This window comes from Toxorhynchites rutilus, chromosome 3 (assembly GCF_029784135.1).
Source record: "Toxorhynchites rutilus septentrionalis strain SRP chromosome 3, ASM2978413v1, whole genome shotgun sequence".
Lineage (NCBI taxonomy): Eukaryota > Metazoa > Arthropoda > Insecta > Diptera > Culicidae > Toxorhynchites > Toxorhynchites rutilus.
In genome coordinates this window covers 313,581,420-313,603,779 of record NC_073746.1, presented here as the reverse complement: position 1 = coordinate 313,603,779, position 22,360 = coordinate 313,581,420, and the positions used below count along the sequence as shown (strand labels likewise).

Sequence of the window (22,360 nt, the reverse complement as noted above, 5' to 3'; positions counted from 1 at the left end):
ACTTTTCAGACGGCCTTAACGTTTTTAGCGGCACTTCGCCGACTCTACGTAGTAATACACGTGTCATTTGTATTAATACTTAGTTTGTGGAATAACACGTCTTGCGTATCCCCTCTATTCCGGCTCCCGATCGGGTTTGAAATTAGCAAAATGATGCATTTTGTAACCCGTTCGACTTCGATTTTTTTACCAAATTTGTTTCTCATCATTGCAAGGATACTAAATCTGCAGACATGTTCGCAATTTTACTGATATTTGATGTCCTGTCTATCCCGTTGCAAACTTATATTTTCAGTTGCAGACTGTAGGGATATGGTATTTCTTCTCTTTATGACTTGATTCCCTGCGCTTGAAACCCCTTTTTCAAACATTAGCGGTTCTAGCGGTTACAAAAGTATCTGCATCTCAGATTTCATCAACATTTCAGATTTTTGTCGAAGATTTTCAAAAAAATCATCTGGCATCTCTTGAGGTGATGCATTTACTCTGCCAAAGGCCAACACGAAAACAACAAGTCACCAAGTATTTTTGTATTATACATCAAATATTTTAGTGTACAATGGCTCTCTGAGTTGACCGCTACCGATCGCGCCAGCTGTCCAAACTGGACTACCACAAAACGCAAGTTGCGCATCTGATTAATCTTCGCTCCCAGGGAGACTTCCCGCATCTCATGTTATACGGTCCTTCCGGGCCAGTAAGAAAACTCGCATCATGTATCTGCTGTGGAAACTTTACCAACCGAGCGTGGAACGGCTACGCAATGAAATAATAAACTTCAGAACGCCCTCGAATCGGAAGGTGGAAATCAGTACCATCAGCAGTAATTATCACATCGAGTTGAATTCATCGGTTACCGGGATATATGACAGGGTGGACGTGTCGGATTTGATCAATCAAATTGATCCCAGCGGGTAGAGTGAATATGAGACTCGTCTTGTCCGTGGTGGATTAGCTGACCAAAGATACCCAGGATGCACTGAGAAGAACCATTGAAAAGTATGTGTCTAGGTGCAGATTGATTTTGTGCGCCAATTCTACTTCGCGGGTTATTCCCGCGGTCAGAAGTCGTTGCTTGGGAATAAGGGGGCCGGCTCTATGTTAGGAGGATATTCTTAAAATTTTGAATGTAATATTGTCATTTGTTTGTTTCTTGAATGTAACAACACTATTTGCATTTCAGCACATTCCTTCGGAGAAAAGAATTACGCTATCCTCATGCTGGAAGCTTGCAAGGTACAACAGTAACCGTTCACGGTCAACTAAGAAGTACCGGAAATTGACTGGCAAATATTCCATCGAGAAACCGCCAATCAGATTGTCCTCGAACAAAGTCCACAGAAGCTGGAGGGGGTGAGCGAACGGCTATACGAGCTGCTATTTCAAAGCGTTCTATCGAATGTTATAATCTGTGGATTGGTACCGAATCTGGTTAAAATTTGCGATATGAGTCTGAAGACGCAAACATTGAATTTTGCCGGGCATTATGAACACTGGATGCAGCAAGGAAGCAAACATATATTCCCTCTGGACGTGTTCGTGGCGCAGTTTGTTACACTGTATAAGAAGTTTCTCAATAAAGCCTCAATGGAAGTGGATGATTTTTGAGCGATTATTTGAGATCGAAATTTTCTTTCGTTTTATAAAAAAATGAAATTTTTGTGTTCATCTCACGTTTATTAACTAAACTTCAATAGTTCTGGTAAGGCTTAACTCTAAATAAAAAAACGCCTTGTCGGTTTTCAATCGGATCATTTTCATGATCCGCAAATAATTATGAAATGATAAATTTATCAATATACTTAAATACCATTTCATTCAAATAATGGTTTTGGCTGCACCATGTTTATTTGAAAATTATATTTAATATAACTTTTAAAAATATGACACCATAATCTTTTTTTATTATGAATGTTTGTTCATTTTAACTGCAAGAAATAAATACTGGAATACTGAAAGACAATTGTTCGAATGAATCGAATATTTAAAAATGGCCCCACGATTAATCGATAATCGAATAAACGAAAAATTTAGACATCTCCAACAACAACAACAACTTCTACTTCAACAAACAAATCTAAACCAAGGAAAGTGAAGTGGAAGGTAAAACGTAATGTCAGAAATGCCGTTCGGACGTATCCCGTAAGTTTGAATTTATTTACATAGATGGTATCCAAACAACACTAAACATTGGCTACAGTTTCGTCGGCACAGTTGATTGCCGTTATAAACCAGCACAAAAAACAAAGCTGCAAATTATGCACCATGTCGGTACTACGATCAAAGCATTCCCTGAATAAATCATATCACATTAGCCGAGCCAGCTGGCGGAAGCATATGCATAAAGGTTACTAGGTTACTATTTTCAACGATAACTGTTTAATTATTATACTGCTTCAAATACCTTCGACGAAATCAAATGTAACCATACCAACGTAAGTAATAACATAAACAAATCCAAACCTTTCATCTTGCCATTCCTCATACGTCTTTTCTAAATAGTGTAAATTACGAGCCACCTGTTAACTCCACCTTCTTGATCTAAACAACCGTCGCGATTGTCAAAAATGATTGGAACTGTCTGATCACTCACATTTCTACTACCATCATACGCCACAACCACCGCTCTCGTAACGTAAAGTTGTAAACAGAGCGATCGGCAGTGAGAGGCATTGGAACCAACCGTCATTTGGTTAGGTATTCGCGTTGACGGTGGAATGGTGTCGCCATCTGGATACGACATTAGTTTGTATGAGGCCAACTATTCCCTGTCAGATTAGTCGGCCCTAAGGCAATTTTAAAGCTAAAATTTGTATGAAAATTCTTCCTTGGCGTTATTTTTCTACTAGAAATACATTTTTCTGACCCTAATTTAAACTACTTTCTATGAATTTTCATATATTTTCACCAAAACTTACCCTTATAATATAAAATTATCATTAGACACAATTTTTGTATGATATTTTTACACTACATGTAAGCAAAAGTGATTTTCATTTAGATAAAGTACTAATTTGATTTGGGAAAAATAATTTTCATTCATAATTTTTATTCCAAAAGGGTGTTCATTTCTTCTGCAAACCCATGTAATACAAAGCTCAATGCCGTCAACGCGGATCAGAAACAAAAGAGTGAGTATCACTACTGAATATTTGGATCTCACGTGCCGTGAGAGGAATTGAGTGACTATGGTCAGCTTTTTTGTGACATTGACGGTGATGGATTGCAGCTCTGACTGTGCGACACGTATAAATTGACATTTTCGCCTCTAATTGGACATTTTTGTAAACATCTTTCGTATTCTAAATGCTTCAATCTTGAAATAAGTCTCAAAGAATGTAGTGAATAGAAGAAAGTGGGATGTATTTATTCATATTTAGTAAAAATAAAACAAAAATATCCTAGATTCTAGATTTTCTTTTCATTTTCATGTAATAGATCTCTTTCGGCAATTAAAGCATTTCAGTGCACACATCTTACCCTCATTTCGTTACCATGATGGCGCGCCCATGCTAACTTTACTTATCCCATTTACGAAGGCCCCGACTGTAGCGAACTGTCAAATTGTCACCCGAGCATTTTTGTATCAAAACAAAACCTGACCGAGCAGAACCCGTTTCCTGCGGTGGCGGTATATATTTTTTGCCAAAATTCACGCGCAAATGGACGTGGAAGAGGCCGTGCAATCGATTTGTGATTCCACAGTAAGTACTGAGTGTTTTACAATTCATGCTTCCCGGATGCTGGACGGAGAGAGTGCGAGAAAAGCAATTAAGTGAAGCGATTGCACAAGTCCCCCATCCTCGTAGTGGATGGTTTGTTTTGATTCGGCGGCTATATGATTTTACGAATTTTACTCCCGTAGGCTTCGTTATCGGAAGGATGTCGCCTGCCGGTGCGTATGACCGGCACTAGTGATTGGCCGCTAGCGGAAATTATCAGTATTAAAGAGTTGTCTGACAGTACGACTTGGTATTATGTGCACTATGTGGATTGTAAGGGATAACGACGGGGAACGTATCCGGCGATTATAATGAAACAATTTAAACTTTTAGTTAATAAACGTCTGGATGAATGGGTAACTGAAGAATATCTTGATACCAGGAAGGTTCAGTTTCCTCGAAAAGATGGACTCACCACCGGCCAAAATACTGGAGTCACAACTCCGAAACGAATACCACCGGTTGGAGAACGTTCACGCCCTGCAAGTCCCATCACTTCGCCAGATATTGTCAATGGGAGTGCGGTACTGGCGGCGGCTCTGCAGAAAAAAATCAACAGAAAGCGGAAAGCCGTTTCCACAGAGAATGAAGACTCGCAGGATGTTCCATCGACGCCAACTCCCCGACAGTCGGGCAGCATGGTAACGCATCACGACGATGTCGTGACGCGGATGAAAAACGTCCAACTGATAGAACTCGGCAGCCATCGAATCAAGCCGTGGTATTTTGCGCCATATCCACAGGAACTTTGCACCATGACCTGCATCTACATCTGCGAATTTTGCCTCAAGTACCGCAAAAGTCGAAAGTGTCTCGAGCGGCACATAAAAAAGTGCAATCTAAGACATCCGCCGGGGAATGAAATCTATCGGAAAAACACGATAAGTTTTTTCGAAATCGACGGGCGAAAGAACAAAAGTTACGCACAGAATCTATGTCTGCTGGCGAAACTTTTTCTGGACCACAAAACGCTCTATTACGATACGGACCCCTTTCTGTTCTACGTTATGACGGAGTTCGATTCCAGAGGTTTCCACATCGTGGGGTACTTTTCGAAAGAAAAGGAAAGCACCGAAGATTATAACGTCGCGTGTATCTTGACAATGCCGCCGTATCAGCGGAAAGGTTACGGCAAACTGCTGATTGAGTTTAGTGAGTGGCAGCTCATATTACCCGAAGCGAAGAAAACGTTTAACGTTATATTTTTCCAGGCTATGAGCTATCGAAGTTTGAGGGAAAGACCGGCTCGCCCGAAAAACCTCTTTCCGATTTGGGTTTGCTATCCTACAGAAGCTACTGGGCTCAAACGATTCTGGAGATTTTGATCCTCGCCAAGCCCACCGGGGATAATGAAAAACCCCAAATTACCATCAAGTAATTCATATTCGTATTCGTGTCAATTTGTTCCTAACAATTGTATTATTTTGACAGTGAAATTTGTGAACTGACCAGCATCAAGAAGGAGGACGTGATATCGACGCTGCAAATACTGAATCTAATCAACTACTACAAGGGACAGTACATAATCTGCATCAACAAGGAGACAATCGACCAGCACCGGAAGGCGATGGAGAAGCGCAAAATCCGAATCGATTCGAAGTGTCTCCACTGGACGCCAAAGGACTGGTCGAAGCGATCCAAGTGGTGAAACTTGACCTAAGTACCGAGTGAAACACATAGGACATAGGTATATCATCGCTTTCCAGCATCATACTTCCAGGAATCGTGTGGAATAGAAAAACAGCGATCAAATAGAAATATTTCGTGTTTTAGTGAGATGTGTTCCCTTTCCAATTCTACAGCAGGTTTTGTGCAGAGTGTCCTAGTAGTGTGTAACGACCCAAAATTTACAGACTATCGGGGATGTCTGCTTTTCTAGATTTAGCATACATAACTAAGATTGTAAAGAGCCTAGATAATAAATCATTTAATTTAAACAAACAATAACAAAACATGTGGCTATTCTTCTTCCGCAGGAGCCTTGAACAACTGCGACCATTAGTTTGATCTATTGTAGTGCTCTCCAGTTCGCTATGTATGCAGTGTCATTTCGTTCAGTGTCAGTTCACTCAGGGAATAAGTGATAGTCGCACCAGGACTTTGCATACCCTCTCACGAAAGTATGACTTCCTTTATGAAGTTCCTTACCTTTTTTGGTTCAGCAGACCAAATCTCGTTAGGCATAATAATGCCCTTTCCAAAAATCCACAGTCTTCGTTGAATTAACACACTGCATTGATACAATAAATGTTCCTGAGTTTCAGCTTCGAAATAACAGAATTATTTACAATTATCATCTGTCAGTTTACCGATTTTTGCAGGTGATACCTGTTCGGACAGTGTCCGGTCAACGTACTCAAATCTGCCTGAAGGCCTGATTACGAATGTCACTTCAAACGGAATAAAGTGTGTATAACCTTGCATACAAATCATTTCGTTTCCACCATGAAGTGATGTTCGTGATCAGGCTCTTATTCAAGCTGAGTAGGCTGCGTGCTGCGTTCCAAGATTTAATGTACAATTCTGATTGTCTTCGTGTTGATAGACTCCTCCAGTTGACTACAACATCGAAATTTCCCAGCTTTGGAGCTCTAATTTCGGGTATGATGTAGATAATCCACCAAATGGCTTGGGCCCGATGAATTTGGTTGAAGATCCTACACCCCGATTCTGCATTCCGTCGGATTTGCAGTTCGTTCGAAACCATTATTTCGTTCGAGTTATGATTTTGCATTTCCTATTTCGAACGTTTTGCCCATTCAATGTTCGAAGAGAAGCCGATCAAAACGAAATGCAAAAACAACTCGAACGGAATACAGAATGAAATTTTATCTAGTCCATCGAAATATTTCGAATCGATCGGAATACAGAATATTGGCATACCTATATTTTCTGGCCAAACAAATATTTGTGCATGTTGGAATAGCATGTATTTCTGCTTGAAAAACTGTATGCCACTGCCCTTTGGAATGGATATTTCGATTCTTGGAATCCCAACCCCTGTGGATTTACCAATTTCAGTCTCATCGGTATAAAACACGAGTTATCCTGGACGAGTTTTAGGACCACCTTCCCATTCGCTACGATTGAATTCAATCACTTTGAAAGGAACATTGAAGTTAGTCTTCGTTTCCATCCAGTCTTCATTCATGCTTACTATAGTGTTCAGTTGAAAACCTTTCCGGATTTGTAGATGACCTGTAAGATCTCCTTCTAGAAATCTAGAATTTCTTTAGCCTCAAGACTTCTCTATTTTCTAAATCAACGTGTGAAGCAGTGTTACCACACGTACAGATTTCTTCGTTATTTTTGGTACAGATTCTGTACGGTACAGGCTACAGATTTTGCTGATCATAAAAGCATTTACAATTCAATAATTGATTAGTTTCATAAGGACGAAATTCGTTGTGTTAGAGGCGATTCCAGGGTTCTATGTTGGAAATATACAAAATCTGGAGAATCAATCCCGTACCCTTAAAGTAAAATTGCTCTTTAATGAAAAGTGCAGGATTGGTGGACAAAAATTGGATGTCTAAAAAGAATTGACAGTTCGCTCGCATTTTCGGCGCTTCGATGCTTTGTTTGTAGCGTTCTCACTATGCCTCGTTTCTCGGAAAGATGCCTGCAAATATATACAAGCTACGAGTACTTTTGTACTCGCTTGTCTTTGTGCAGACTGGAATATGTTTCCCTAAAACGTACTTCTAAACTGAGAAGCCTGGGAAAATCGACATTTCAGATACTTGAGGTGAATAAATTGTTGCGGTTCGAGAACTACGTAATCATGAGAAATGCAATAATTTCAGAGGGAAATGTAAAATACAATGATCGTTTGACAATTATTCCGTTCACATATTTTGGTAGTCCTAGGCATCATATCAAACGTAAAAGGACGGGCATCAAATTTATTTGTAACGAAGAACATAATCTATTACAATGCATGAATTGATCGTACATGGCAACTGTTCAATCTTTTTACTTACAAAGCAAATATGTTGAATTCAATTGAATTCGAAAATTGTTTCATTCAATCGATAATTTCCTAAATACAATACAAATGCTTACTAAGCCAACTGTTGAGACAGATTTATCGGAGTTCTCCCAGCGAATAAAAACAGCCGAGTGTCAATCAGCTTCAAGCTACAATTTAATTCATGAAATAAAGGTTCACAATAATGCATCGGAACAACTTACAATTTAGTCTCCGATTGTAGTAACAAATTAAAAAATCCAAAAAGTACTTATTTTGACGTAGGACTACGTCTTTCATTTCTATACCGGGGTGTAAAATCAAAGTTTCGAAAACGAAAGCGTTACGCCGGAGACCGAGATTTTGAGCGTTAATAGCTCCTAAACAACTGAACGAAATGGTATGATAAACACTTCATTCGAAAGATAAAATGTCTACGCGTTCTATACTTGTTACTTTTTTATCCAAAAACTTGTTTCAATAGTCTTAAAATTGCTTTCAAAACAGGCTATTGAAATCACCGATCGGTATATAAGCGAGCGCCACTCGGAAATCCACTCAGTTCTAATTGAACAGCGATTGGAGCATGTTGTCGCTGTTGTGGTGAAGCACTTCGTTTATCATGAAAGCGCGGATGAACGGTGTCACCAAGAGCCTGTTTGTGCACCCTAGGCCAGAAGGGAATCCATCAGGAGGAGAGTGATGCCACTAACGGTTCCCCGGGAAGACATCGCTACACACACATACACGCGCAGAATTCTTCCCGTTTGGATGCCATTCAGCATTGAGAAAGTTCCGGAAAGATCTAATCATTTCTGGAAAATAATCTGCCAGTTCCTCTGGGAATTTAAAAATACATTCATGTGAAAGAGTTTATTTTAATGTTTTCTAACCATATAACACTGTGACCAAATACATTTGGTTTTGTGATTTTCAATCAATCGCAATTAACAGGATAGCTTCTGAAGATTATTTTTCCCCATCAGTAGGATATTTCCGTATCCAATATTGTATGCGCCCGCAATCGATTATTGCTCAGTCGCCGAAAGTTCCGAGCTCAGAGAGTTCATTCCCCTCTAGTTTGCCTTCCAAATTGTCATCGTAAACCACGCCTTCTCTCGATTCAATCACGCACAAAAAGCATACTTAAGCGATATTCTGGTGGTGAGACGCATTCATTTTTCGTGAGGACATCGACAAGACAACATTGTTGCTGAGGGTGCTGGACAGCGAAGGATCGAGATCTGCCCTGAAACGCAGTTTGTTTGAAACTGTGAGGGAGCACAGAGAAGCCGATTCTTCAGGAGAAGAGAAGATGACCATCGAAGCAGCCGCTACACACACACATACACGCACGGAATTCTTTCCGTTTGGATGCCATTCAGCATCGAGAAAGATCCGGAAAATAATCGATCAGTTCCTCTGGGAATTTAAAAATACATTCATGTGAAAGGGTTTATTTGAATGTTTTCTATCCATGTAACACTGTGACCAAATATGTTTCAATCAAGTGCTATTAACAGGTGGTTATCGAATTAGCATTAACCACTGGTGGTTCGAGGAAAATTTGGAAATATCTAATCGTTGCTGGAAAATAATCTGCCAGTTCCCCTTGGAATTGAAAATTACATTCAAGCGAAAGAGTTTATTTTAATGTTTTCTATCCATAAAATATCCATATAATACATTTGGGTTTGTGATTTGTTAATCAAGTACAGTTAGCAGGAAAGCTTCTGAAGATTATTCTTCAGAACAAGGTTTTTCGTATCCTATATTGGATGCATAAAACCTTGTGCCTCCAAAGTAACGCTCTCGTTTTCTCGTCCCCCAAATATTAATTTATTGATTCATTTAGAATGGATTTAGATTCAACTTCAAACAAATGATCTCTAAATCAACGATAGTCCTACGTCACCCTTGCGGTTATACCATAGATATAACCCACTTCCTGTTTTAGCAAAGTTTTCTAGTCTCGTCCCCTAATCGTTCAGATTTAGAAATATATATATTGTTTACAATTCTTCGTTTAACTCTTCTTTCTCATTCCTCTTCCTCGCTTATCATCACCTCTGACAGTTGTAGTTTAGGGTTTAGCCGTTAGTGGGTGATGGTGCGTAAGTATCGTTTTTAAGGGGCTGTTTCGGCGAACATCCTCCCCCGCGTGTCGCCTTAACTTCCGATGTGGCGTCACTAGAGTTTCCTACGTTTAATACAGCCAGTTTTATCGCAGGTCTTTTCAAAATTCCTCCCGGCGTTAATACCTCTGCCCGACGAACCACTCCATCCTTGCCTGGTGTAACTCGAATTACTCGTCCTCTAACCCAGCGGTTTCTCACATCTTCATCTGCCACGAAGACTAGTTCACCTTCCTTTATTGGTCGTACGTCCCGAAACCATTTAGTTCGCCTTGTGATCGTCGGTAAATATTCTACTATCCAGCGACGCCAAAAATTGTCCAGAGTATATTGCACCATATTCCAGCTATTCTGCAAGGCCACTCCGCTATCCGTTGGGTTCCTTTCAGGCTCGCGGACTCCGTTCGAGCTCATCAACAAGAAATGGTTCGGAGTTAGAGCTTCATGATCGGCCATTTCCAAGGGGATGAAAGTAAGGGGTCGCGAATTTACCATGTTCTCCGCTTCAGCTATGATGGTTGCCAGTGATTCCTCATCTAACTTCCGGTGGTGGTTTGAATCGCCATTGCGTTATCGCGTTGGTGAAAGTACTGCTGAGCTCCAAGTTTTTTTTTTTATTTCGTCCGTCAGGTCTCGACTTGCTCCGACAAAATTAGTTCCATTGCCGGAATAGATTTCTAAGGGAGAACCGCGACGCGCAACGAACCTTCTTATCGCCTTCTTACAGGAGTCCGTAGATAGACTTGCGACTACCTCAAGATGCACTGCCCGATCAGTGAGGCATGTAAACAGGCAAATCCAACGCTTCGCCGCACTCCTTCCTATTTTAATGAAGTATGGACCAAAGATGTCCACGCCCACGTATGTGAAAGGGCGCACGAATGGTTTCAATCGTACTGCAGGTAACGGTCCCATTTTTGGGGCGACAGGCGTTGCCTTGTACACTCGACACCACATACAGCGCTTCCTGGTTAGGCGAATTTCCACTCGTAATCGTGGAACGTGAAATTTCTGCCTTACTTCATTGACTACGGTTTCATCGTTGGCATGGCCGTATCTTCGATGGTAATAATCCAACATCAAGTTCGTTACGTGATGGTTTCTCGGTAAAATTATTGGAAACTTCGTATCATAGCACAATATATCCGCTGCGGCCGCACGACTTCCCACTCGTAGCACTCCGTTGTTGTCGACGAATGGTGTAAGTTTTACGATAGTACTGTTTGATCTTCTCCATTGATATTCAAACAGACGATGATCATCTCGTTTCGAATTCAGGATAGCTACTTCCTCTGAAAAAGCATGAGATTGTGCAGTTCGCCACAAGATATTTTCCGCCAGTTGCACTTCTTCACTAGTAATCCCAGTCGAATCCATTGATTTCAATTTAGGAGAGCGTAATTTGTTGATAAAATGGTAAACGAATGCCATACAACGTAGTAGCCTCTCGAATTTTGAGAATCTTTCAGTGTTTACTACTGGTTGTACCATATAGTGATTGTAAACAACCCCTGCTCGGAGTTCCATATCGCTTTCATTTGCACACTCTTCATCACCAGAATCTGCCGTCCATTGTACGTCTTGTTCATACAGAAATGCTGGTCCCTGGAACCATCGACCTTGTACATTGCAAGTAGGGCCTTTTCCCCACTTGGTTGCTTCGTCTGCAACGTTGATCTTGGTGGAAATCCATCTCCACTCTTGAATATTAGATAAACTGAGTATTTCGTCGACTCTGAAGGCCACGAATTGATGACACCTGCGTACGTCAGACTTTGTCCATGAACAGACGGTTGAAGAATCAGTCCAAAAATAAGTTTTTTTAATTTTCAGGGTATGATTTTGTTCTATGGACTTCCGCAAGCGGGCTCCCAGCAACGCTGCCTTCAATTCCAATCGTGGTATTGAAAGCCCTCGAAGGGGTGAAACTTTTGTTTTCGATGATACAAGTGCGACCCTGATCTGCCCTTTGTCGAGTATGCGGAAATATGCTACAGCCGCATAAGCTTGCTCGCTGGCATCTACAAATACATGCAGCTCCAAGGACTTGTAACTGTCGATGTCGTATCCTGGAAAATAGCAACAATCCGTCCATTTTCTTGAGCACTGAAAGCCAGTCCCACCAACGCATTGCAATCTCCTCTGGTATCTTTTCATCCCACGCAGTTTCTGCCCTCCAAACATCCTGGATAAGTATCTTCCCGTGAACCACAAACGAAGCTACAAGACCCAGTGGATCGTATATGCTCATTACTACTTTCAGCATTTCTCTTTTTGTAGGAATCCGGTTAGCTTCCACCAGACCTTTAATAACGTCGCAAAACTGCATGGAGAATGTGAAGACATCTTCTTTTTGCAACCACGCTATTCCCAAAACTCGATTGAGTCCCGTCTCCTTTTCCGGTAATAGAGATTTCGATGGTTTTAAGTTCGTTTCTCCTAGTCTTTCGAGTACGCTTCGGTTGCTCGACATCCAATTTCTAATATGAAACCCTGTTCGCTTATGCACTTCGATTACTTCCATCGCCACTGCCACCGCTTCTTCCGCTGTATCGAAACTGTCCACGTAGTCATCCACATAATGTCGTTTCATGACAACCGCGGCTCCTCTCGGTAGTTCCAACTCTTGCTCCGAGGCATTCAGGTTTTTGATGTACTGAGAGTGCGCTGGAGAGCAGGCCGCTCCGAATATTGCCACGTCAGATACCATGATGTTCATCGGCAAATCCGGTGAATCTCGATACGGAAACAGCAACGCACTACGGTCTTCCTCGCGAATCAATATCTGCAAAAACATCTCCTTAACGTCTGCTGATACAGCCACTTCCCGCTCTCGGTACGGAAACAATACTGAGAGTAGCGGTGTCATGAGATCCGGTCCTTTCAGAAGCACTGAGTTTATGGATACGCCTTCAACTTTTGACGCCGCATCCCAAATAACTCTGACCTTTCCTGGTTTCTTCTCATTCATTACGACTCCGATAGGAAGGAACCAGGTGCAGTTGCCTCGTGAATGTAGCCTTTCGCTATAAAATCCGCTATCTGATGACGAACGCTGTCATATAACTCCGTGCTTCGAGCTAAACGCTTTTCCAGGCACTTGAAACGATCTTCCGCCATTGGTCTGCTGTCCGGAAACTCAATGTAGTCGTGCTTCCAAAGTAATCCTGTCTCAAACTTACTACAGCTGGTTCGACGAGTGGTTTCTTCGAGAATCTTGTACGCTCGTTGCTCATCAACTCCTTTAACCGCTGGAAACACTGCTACACCTAGGCTTTCAACATCGAAAAAGTGGCGGACGTACTCGTGAAGGTCTACATCCGATTGCGCTTCACACATATGTAGCTGTCGACGAGGAATGCCTACTTCTGATTTCCACATACTGTCCAACCGATCCTAGTCTTAGTTGCGATCGGCTCATTCGACCTTCCTTCTCGAAGCTTCAAGGTAGCTAGTAGGTGGGAATTACTAAGTCCTATCAATATTCCTGGTACAGCGGATTTGTAGTTTTTCACCGGAAGTTTACTAAGGTGGACGAATCTTGTTGCGAGTTCTTCGAAATCCAACGTTTGTTGAGGGAGTCCCGTTTTTTCCCCCAGCTCCCGAAATTTCCAAGTTTACTACCTCCGACCCTGCTATATTCTTGGTAACACCTCCAGTCCATTGCAGACACAACGATTCTATCCTGCATTGAACCCCTATCTTCTCTGCGATTGTTCTTTCGACGAGTGTCACCGAGGATCCATCACCCAGGAATGCAAACGGGTCAACTTGTCCTTTGTGACCAAACAAAGTGACCGGGAGTATTCGGAACAGCGTCCATGATGTAAGTTGATGATGTATCGTAACTACCGCACTCGTAGATTCTTTGTTCGATTTCGACTCGACCTGTGGCTCAAAGTGCAGAAGACGATGATGCCGTTTCGGGCATTCATTAATACCACATACCTCGCCCTTACACGGCCAACGTGCGTGCGAAGTGAGACATCGTGCACAAAGCTTATGTGCTTTGACCGATTTTCAGCGAGTGTCCAAATCTAATACTTTGAAGGCTGCACAACTTCCAATTTGGTGACCGGCTACATTGCACATTGGACAGAATTTGCTGCTCGAATTTGTTTGCTTCGATTGCTGTGGTTCTTCCGATGATTTCTCCGGGTTTCTCGTTCTAGTTGGCTCTTCACGGTACTTTGACTGTTTTGGTTCAGATATCATGTGTGTGTTAACGTATGATTTTTGCTTAGGTTTACTTCCGTCTTCTTTTACAACTTTTGATGAAATGCTGACAAGCTAGGTCACGCCACTTGCGGCTGACGATATTTTTGCCATGTAACCGCTGAACACATTTAGGTCTACTAATGGAACTTGTTGCTGATAAAGCGCCCAACTGAATTTTGCCGTTGCTGGTAACTTGTCGACGAGTTCCTGAAGCAGAATGGGATTGGACAAGTGCCTTTCCAACCCGACTGCTTTCAAATGACCACAAAGATTTTGCACAACCAGTTCGAAACTCACCAGGGTTTCCAATCGATCTCCTCTAGGAGCGGGTGTTGATCGTACCTTAGCGATCATATTGTTCACGATCTGTTCCGGACGGCCATACAACTGTTGGAGCGTGGAAATAATCTCAGGTACCGTTGACGGGTGCAACAAGAAGCTGCTGACTGCATCCTTAGCGGCCCCTTTAAGACTGCGTTGCAACCATAGAAGGTTTTCTGCGTGGGAGTAGCCACATATCTCCGTCGAGTGCTGGTAGCTACTAATAAAAAGCGGCCAATCTACCGGATCTCCAGAAAAGACTGGCAGTTCCTTGGTGACCACTTGTCTGGCTGCTAATTGCTGAGAAGATGGCCCTGTATACCCAACTGTTGGATTCGGAACACCACCTTGGTTTGGGAACAACTCAGGATGAATTTGCGGAACCCCCGCATCCCCTATAATCTTCTGTGGCTTATTCGAAAAAAAGTCATTCACATAGGACAGAGGAGGTGGTGGAAGAGGAGGACTTCGATACTGACTGTTCTCTATCATATCACAAACCCTAGTCTTTTTATCAACATTTTGTGTAACTAACGGTGGGCTAGTGTAGGCACTTACCGAAGACTGTTTATCGTTAAACTCATGACATACGTTCTGCATCTGGTGGAACTCGTCTCGTAAAGCCCAGTAGTCCTTCTCCGCCTTAGTCCGCAGTCGCATCTCATCCTGATTCTGTTGACTAGCAGCCGCTAATTTGGCTGCAACTCAGTGGCATGTTGCTTACGAATCCCAGCGATTTCGGAACACAATTTTTCTTGCGTAACAATCCGACTCGCTTTAGAAACTGTCCCGGTTCGAGAAACAACGTCCTCTACCTCGAGAAGATCTTCAAAGGGCTTCAGATCGACAAATGGCATGTCAAATTGATTCTTATTCTGGCTAATCTGAGCGATGGCCAATCCGCTAGCGTTCTCGGGCGAATGCGCTAATTCTTCACCTACCGTGCGGCTTTCCAACGTACCAAGGGTTGATTCTACCTCTAACCGCTTATCATCTTTTGGGGTCGAAGAGCAGTGTTCAACTTTGGGAATGCCAAATGCATTTTGAGGTACGCTAGTATCCACAGACGTTGATGTAGGTGTCTGTCCATCGACGACCTTACCGGAACTCTCGGTTATCTTTGCCTGCTTCACCCATTCTTCCGTCCTCCTCGCACTTCCCTGGCTACTCCGTAAACTACGTATGCTTCTTGCCTCTTCATCGTCTCGTCGACGCAGCAACTCATGCTTTCGCTCGATGAATTGCTTGCATCGTTCAAGCTTTTCCTGAAGCTCCTTTTCATTTAACGCCTTTTCCTTCGCAATTCGTTCCATACTTAGTTCATCCACAAGTCGGCGTTCTTCGGAACAACTTACAATTTAGTCTCCGATTGTAGTAACAAATTAAAGAATCCAAAAAGTACTTATTTTAGCAAAGTTTTCTAGTCTCGTCCCCTAATCGTTCAGATTTAGAAATATATATATTGTTTACAATTCTTCGTTTAACTCTTCTTTCTCATTCCTCTTCCTCGCTTATCATCACCTCTGACAGTTGTAGTTTAGGGTTTAGCCGTTAGTGGGTGATGGTGCGTAAGTATCGTTTTTGAGGGGCTGTTTCGGCGAACACCAACGGTAGTCCCCCGTGACCCTGCGGTTCTATCCATGATAAATACAATACGGTAGCGCTTATGAGAAAGGCCTTTCAGCCATCTTGAATTTTTTTCCGCAGTGCGTGTAAACAATCTGCAATATTTTTTTTTGCTTTTTGTGTGTTGAATTGTTTTGGTAGCAATAAGAGCATTGAAAAGTTGAAAGGTAAGTCTGTTCATCAATTTATTCAGGATTGATTCAGATGCAATTTTAAACAAATAATTACTAAGCCAATGGTAGCCTTGCGTCAAGTTTGCTTTCATATCACAGATATAACCCACTCCTAGTTTTTTCGTATTGATTGGGAAAAACTGCAGATTTTAATAACGACATCCTTCAACAACTGTAAGGACAGGATTTAGTCCCGTTCGCAGGCTCTCGATCGCTCCAACCATGTCAGGATCAAATGAAGGAGCTCAGCATTTGTTGAGAAAGCAAAACAAAAAATCCGTATCCATAGAGTTTGTAGACAACTCTTTGGGCTCATGAGGACAACATGATTTTGCTAAGAATCTAGGATGTGCGGCCTCCTCATACCAGAAGTTTATGACTTTATACTTCTGTGTTGTCTGTACCCTCTGATGCATTGTACTACACGAATAAGATCTAGCGCAGAAAATTTGCAAACCGAAGGACCATCTCTGAGTAACGTTGTGATCAAACTCAATGCACTAGTATTTTTTCTCGCTACCTATGAAGTTTCGGAAAGACAGCTTTTGTTAGTGAATGCACTGAATGTGTTATAGTTCATCAAGAAGAATCGGTTCATACTTCCAAGAATCGGTCCCAAATCGTACAGTGAAGCTGTTTCTAACGTGTACGTTTCTGTGGCATCTTCTGGAGAGGTTTATTACTGCGCATTCCATTGAGCCCGCAAACAAGAGAGCGAAAGCTCAATTAACGAGAGGCATTTGTACGATATCAGTGTCGGTCTAGGCATCCAAAAATATTTATTTGATAAGTTTTAGAGGCGAATGAACTGAAAAGTGTAAAGCCTCTTTAAAACAAAGAATGTCAATGATAAGATTTATTTGAGTCACATTTCGACATCAACAAATATCCATATTTTAATTATTTTTTCATTTTCAACTGTTTGATTTTTCATTGGAAAACAAAAACTAAGCATTATAGAGGGGTGATACGCTAGTAACCCGCCTCGGGTGTCACCCGGTCACGCTACGCCACTGGCTCAAGAGAACGAATCGACTCTCGGTGTCGGTTGGTGATGGAAATATTTTTCCCGCGTTTTGCAGTCAAATCCCTTTCCACAGTCCTCTGTGCATTTATATCGTTTCCCCTCGCGCACTTATTGACAACACGGTCACACCTTTAGTATATATATATACACACCTTGAGACTGCCAAGCCCATTGGTATTATCCTTTGAAAAGGCTTTATAAAGTCTTGCTACAACAGATAAACTTTCTACCTGGTCACATGTGAACTTTCAATCCCTTCTCTTAGATTTACGGATTTCTTTGTTGTATATTGTTACACAGTTTGAGTAATCAGTCCGATTAGAAATAATTTTGACGTAGGACTGCATTTTTCATTTCTGTACCGGGGTGTAATTTCAAAGTTTCGAAAACGAGAGCGTTACATTTGAAGTGCAAGGTTTTAAATAACCTTTTGCAAGCTAAACCGAGTGGTTTTATAATCCCATCATTCGAAATACAAAATGTCCAAGATTTATATGCTTGTTACCCATTGATCCGAAACTAGCTTGAGCATTGTTTTGAAAATAGAATATTGAAATCACACAAATCTGTATATAAGCGGATGCCCGCTCGGAAATCCGCTCAGTTATGATTGGACAGCGCTTGATGTACGATCGCTGGAATGTGGTTCCCTAACACAGACTACAAAACCATGGAGTCTGTGATTATTGCTAGTCGAAAAAAACACAAATGATTACTAAGCCAACGGCAGTCCTACGTCAACTTTGTGATTATATCATAGATATGATTAAATGAAAATGCTAATTATTTTTCATATCTGATAGTTTAGAGCTGCAAAGAGTTAGATCAAGAACTTTTTGTCTGATAGAGTTAACAAATGCTGAGTCGTTTCCTTGCTTACAAATGTTAATATCATTTGATATTATATATTCAAGCAAATATTCACGTGGGCCCTCAAGCTGGGTATCGAATTCTCTACGGAGAAAACTGAAGTGGTCGTTTTTTCTAGGAAGCACGAACCCGCCCAATTCCTGCCTATCCGGCAAAACGATCAAGCACTCGATGTTTTTCAAATACCTTGGAGTATATTTTGACTCTAAATGTACCTGGGGAATACACATTGCGTATTTGAAACAGAAATGCCAGCAAAGAAACAATTTTCTCCAAACAATAACCGGAACATGGTGGGGTGCCCATCCAGGAGACCTCATTCAGTTATACAAAACAACGATATTATCAGTGTAAGAATATGGCAGTTTTTGCTTCCGATCAGCTGCCAGGATTCATATTCTCAAGCTGGAGAGAATACAATATCGTTGCCTGCGTATAGCCATGGGGTGTTTGCATTCGACACATACGATGAATCTCGAAGTTTTGGCAGGAGTACCCCCGCTTACTCTTCGGTTCACAGAATTATCCTACAGATTTCTCATCCGTTGCAAGATCATGAATCCATTGGTGATTGATAACTTCGAAAATCTACTCCAACTGATTCCTCAGTCAAGTTTTATGTCTTTATACCATGAGTACCTTACCCACGACGTGCACCCTTCACCAGGCATCTCCAACCATGTTTGCTTCCCATACTTTTGCAATTCCTCTGTCATTTTTTATCTGTCCATGCGACAAAAAATCCATGGAATCCCAGATCATCTACGCTCCGATTATATTCCGCCGATATTTTCGGCAGAATATGGGAAAGTTAGATCTGACAAAACTCGCTAGCTAAGGTGGGCGCTTTAGAAGGCACACTTTTTGAAAGGCAAATTGCTTATAATGAATTTTTCCACATTCCTCGTCAGTATACGCTCGTAAGTTGGCAACGCATGTGGAGTGGAGATGAGTTCGGTCGTTGGTTACACACGATTATCCCTAAGGTCTCGACGAGTGCATGGTTCAAGGGATTGAATGTAGGTCGTGATTTCATTCGCGTGATATCTCGGCTTATGTCCAATCACTATAACCTAAACGCGCATCTCTATCGCATTGGGCTCGCAGCAAACAATCTTTGTGATTGTGGCGATGGCTACCACGACATCGAGCATGTTGTCTGGTCGTGTATCCGGTTCCATGCTGCTCGCTCTCAGCTCTCTAGAGCACTGAGAGCAAAAGGCAGACAATCGGATATCCCCGTCCGGGATATCTTAGGTAGCCGTGATCCTGATCTTCTGCTTCATCTATACCTGTTCCTCAGAAACGCCGATGTCAACGTTTAATGATGTTTCCTTCGTTGTGTCCCCGTTTTATATCCCTCCTATCCCATCGATAAACTTTTACTTAGTCGCGGCAATACATACACACACTCTTTACAGATACACGGGCCAAAGGTTGTGCAGTCCACTGATCATTCAACAAGAGCCAAAGGTTGTACCGCTCATGACAACTCTACATGAACTGATGATTGCGCCGGTTAGTGACCATTCTATCCTGGATTCCTCGAGTCGAGAAAGACGCACCACGCTAGATATGAGGTACAGACTAGGGGGGCGTTGCTGATTAAGGGTCAGCTGCATCCCAATAGGAAGTATCCCGTGTCGGGCACACGTACAGAGCATTGGAGACAGCAACATCCGAATTACGAAAACACTTGTAATACTAACCTCGAGCCAACCGCGAGTAATCGGTTACATATTACTAACATAGATAATAAGAAAAATTGTCAAAGTATTGAACTCCCGGCCCCGTGAGGCTAACGCCATATGAGCCTTGATAAAAATATATATTTTGGAAAAAAAAAATTCACCTCTAACATTGATGTCGCTACTGCCCCAGACCGTATGGTGGGCATTGGCGTCACATCCTTTGATGAATTGTTTGTAATTTTATTTGGAGGGTTGGACCAGCACAGCAACTTCAAATGAAGGAACATCAACGTTGTCTGTTGGGAAATAAGCCTGAGCGACGATGATAACGGTTTTCCCTCGGGTCGTTTGAACCTTCAATTGTATTGCCACAATGTCTCGATTGATGAATTCTGTGATGGGTACATACCTGATGTTATCCCGTATAAGATCTGCTGCTCTTGGTGCAGTTTGGTGCTATCCTAGAAAAGCTTACAAACATGTGGCTCAATGCCTACCGACACACTCCCAGGGAACTTGTCATCTAGATACTTTGAGAACACTCTTCCATTGACCGGTTTATTTTCCGAAGTGTCAAAGTGTAGCTTAAAAATTAAACGTATCTGCACTGAAATTAGTGTTTGGGGGTGGTGGTGGCATTCTAGGCTGCCCAGGGAATGCTCCAGGTGGCATCTGTGGAGGTAGCGGTGGTTGAGGAGGACGCCAATTCGGGGGAGGTGGTCGGGGAACCGCTGCAGGTGGAACTGAAGGAGGTGTCGGTGGTGGCGGAGCCGGTTGTTGCCACGGTGGCGGAGGAATCATCCGTGGTGGCGCTGGAATACCCATCGGCGCCGATGGTGGAAGTGGTGGTTGACCAATTGGAGGCGGTAGCGGCGGTGGAGGAATTGCACCAGCATTGAATTGTCCCGGAGATGGAGCTTGTGGAGGTGGCGGAACGGCAGCAGGTGTCGGGGGAGGGGGAGGTGCCATCAGTGGTGGAGGCATCATTGGGTGCGATGGCATCATCGGCATTATTGGTGGTGGAACCGGTGCGTCTGCGAACAACTGATGAGGACGATCGGCATGCGAAAGCGGATTTTGAGCAGCCAGCAAACGTTCCGCGGCTGATCCGTGACGTTCGCCCTTCGAATCTTTCTTGAAAGCATACGACACTGAAATTGGTCTATTACACAAGTATTGACCATTCATGGCATCCATCGCCGCATCGGATGCTTCGAAGCTTGCAAAGTTAATGAACGCAAAGCCCTTCGAATTTCCTGTCTCCGGATCTCGCATGATCTTCGGTGTTTGCAGAATAACTCCAAATGCAGAAAATGTGTCGTACAACAATTTCTCGTCCACTTCAGGGTCCAGATTACCGATGAAAATATTAGCTCCAACGTCCAGATTCTTCTGATGAGCAGAAGCCTTATTCACACGAATCGGTTTTCCGTACAACTTGATCATGTTCATAATTTTAATTGCGTAGTCGGCATCTTCTTCGCCCAAGAATTCCACGAATCCGTAACCTTGGTGCATTTGTGTCACACGATCTTTCGGCATATGAACGTTGACCACCGGACCGGCTTGAACGAACATTTCCCACAGTAGCGTTTCGGACACTTTATCGTCCAACCCGCCGACGTAAATTGTGGCATCTGTAGAAGATAAACAATGAAGAAGCTTGAACTCGTAAAGGTATTTGCTACCATTAGAATGGTGGAATGAAAGTAATAATGATATCGACACAAAATTATCGATGATTCTAAGCACTCATCGAAGCCGGAAAGCCCCAAGTTCATGGATAATTTAACAAAATTTTACCTTGATTTCTTTCAGCAATCGGACCGGCTGCCATAGTTTACGTTTTGGTTACTTTCAGTCTGACGTTTTGCTAGTTGCGAGAAAATCAGGGATGCCAGATGTTCTTTTTGCTAACATGTTACAAAATTGGAAATGTCTGTAAAATCGTGTGTTGAGGAAAATAGAGCATTTCCAAATGAACGTTACGAGATAAGTGTGCTGAACATGCAACGTCCCGTCATCGTTAAATCAACGTAAACGAATGGAAAGTCAAATATTTTCCATGGAAATTGTATGGTCACATTCACCAGCATCACCAGCAACGAAAATTTCGCCGTTGGTGAAATAAGTCCAAGAAAATAGTTGACATTGTTTGTTACACTGTGTACATTACGTCAACAATTACCAGCTCACGTCTTTCGTGGTTTACAAGATTTTGATCTGTATTGCAAAATGAATCGCAATGGCAAGCTGAAGTTTTCGATCGAAAGATTTTTATTAACTTACCCAGAATTTTATCAAAATTGCCGGTCGGAAAAAGTTGTAGCACTGTACTGATTTCGACATATGGAAGCCCCTCGTTTCTTAAATTTGAAGTCAGATTCCACACAATCACGTATGTGTGGATCTGAGTTCCTCCCTTCTGTATTTGTTGGGTGAATGGCAGAGCGAGAGCCTCTCCACTTTGAATATTTGAGCGACTAGCCATAATGGGTGCTGAATGGGATCCGGCGGCTGAGTTTAGCGAAGACACTCACTGACCAATATGTATTTAGAAGACTCATGCTTTCCTTTTTTTGTTAACACATTTTCCCCCAAAAAAGC

At 42.3% G+C, this 22,360-nt stretch overlaps 2 protein-coding genes and 1 pseudogene across 2 annotated transcripts; 2 read left to right on the top strand and 1 right to left on the bottom strand.

The window, feature by feature from the left end:
• The first annotated feature begins 559 nt into the window (after positions 1 to 559).
• Positions 560 to 1,608, top strand: LOC129779702 (replication factor C subunit 3-like; annotated as a pseudogene).
• Positions 1,609 to 3,580: 1,972 nt separating this feature from the next.
• LOC129777251 (histone acetyltransferase Tip60) lies at positions 3,581 to 5,660 on the top strand. The gene is made up of 5 exons (XM_055783420.1): positions 3,581 to 3,704; positions 3,866 to 3,995; positions 4,056 to 4,874; positions 4,934 to 5,096; positions 5,154 to 5,660. Exons 1-5 carry the CDS (start codon positions 3,663 to 3,665, stop codon positions 5,368 to 5,370), a joined length of 1,371 nt encoding a protein of 456 aa, XP_055639395.1. The 5' UTR covers positions 3,581 to 3,662; the 3' UTR covers positions 5,371 to 5,660.
• Positions 5,661 to 20,297: 14,637 nt separating this feature from the next.
• On the bottom strand, positions 20,298 to 21,618 carry LOC129777519 (splicing factor 3B subunit 4). Its single transcript, XM_055783827.1, has 2 exons — positions 21,557 to 21,618; positions 20,298 to 21,390 (listed from the first exon to the last, which is right to left on the bottom strand). The coding sequence occupies exons 1-2, from the start codon at positions 21,588 to 21,590 to the stop codon at positions 20,339 to 20,341; spliced, it is 1,086 nt and encodes a 361-aa protein (XP_055639802.1). The 5' UTR covers positions 21,591 to 21,618; the 3' UTR covers positions 20,298 to 20,338.
• Between the last annotated feature and the right edge of the window lie 742 nt (positions 21,619 to 22,360).

Coding starts and splice junctions, on each gene's coding strand:
- LOC129777251 (XM_055783420.1), top strand. CDS start 3,663: ATGGACGTGGAAGAGGCCGTGCAATCGATTTGTGATTCCACA. Junction 3,705..3,865: donor AATCGATTTGTGATTCCACA/GTAAGTACTGAG, acceptor TTACTCCCGTAG/GCTTCGTTATCGGAAGGATG. Junction 4,875..4,933: donor CAAACTGCTGATTGAGTTTA/GTGAGTGGCAGC, acceptor ATATTTTTCCAG/GCTATGAGCTATCGAAGTTT.
- LOC129777519 (XM_055783827.1), bottom strand. CDS start 21,590: ATGGCAGCCGGTCCGATTGCTGAAAGAAATCAAG. Junction 21,391..21,556: donor GATTGCTGAAAGAAATCAAG/GTAAAATTTTGT, acceptor TATCTTCTACAG/ATGCCACAATTTACGTCGGC.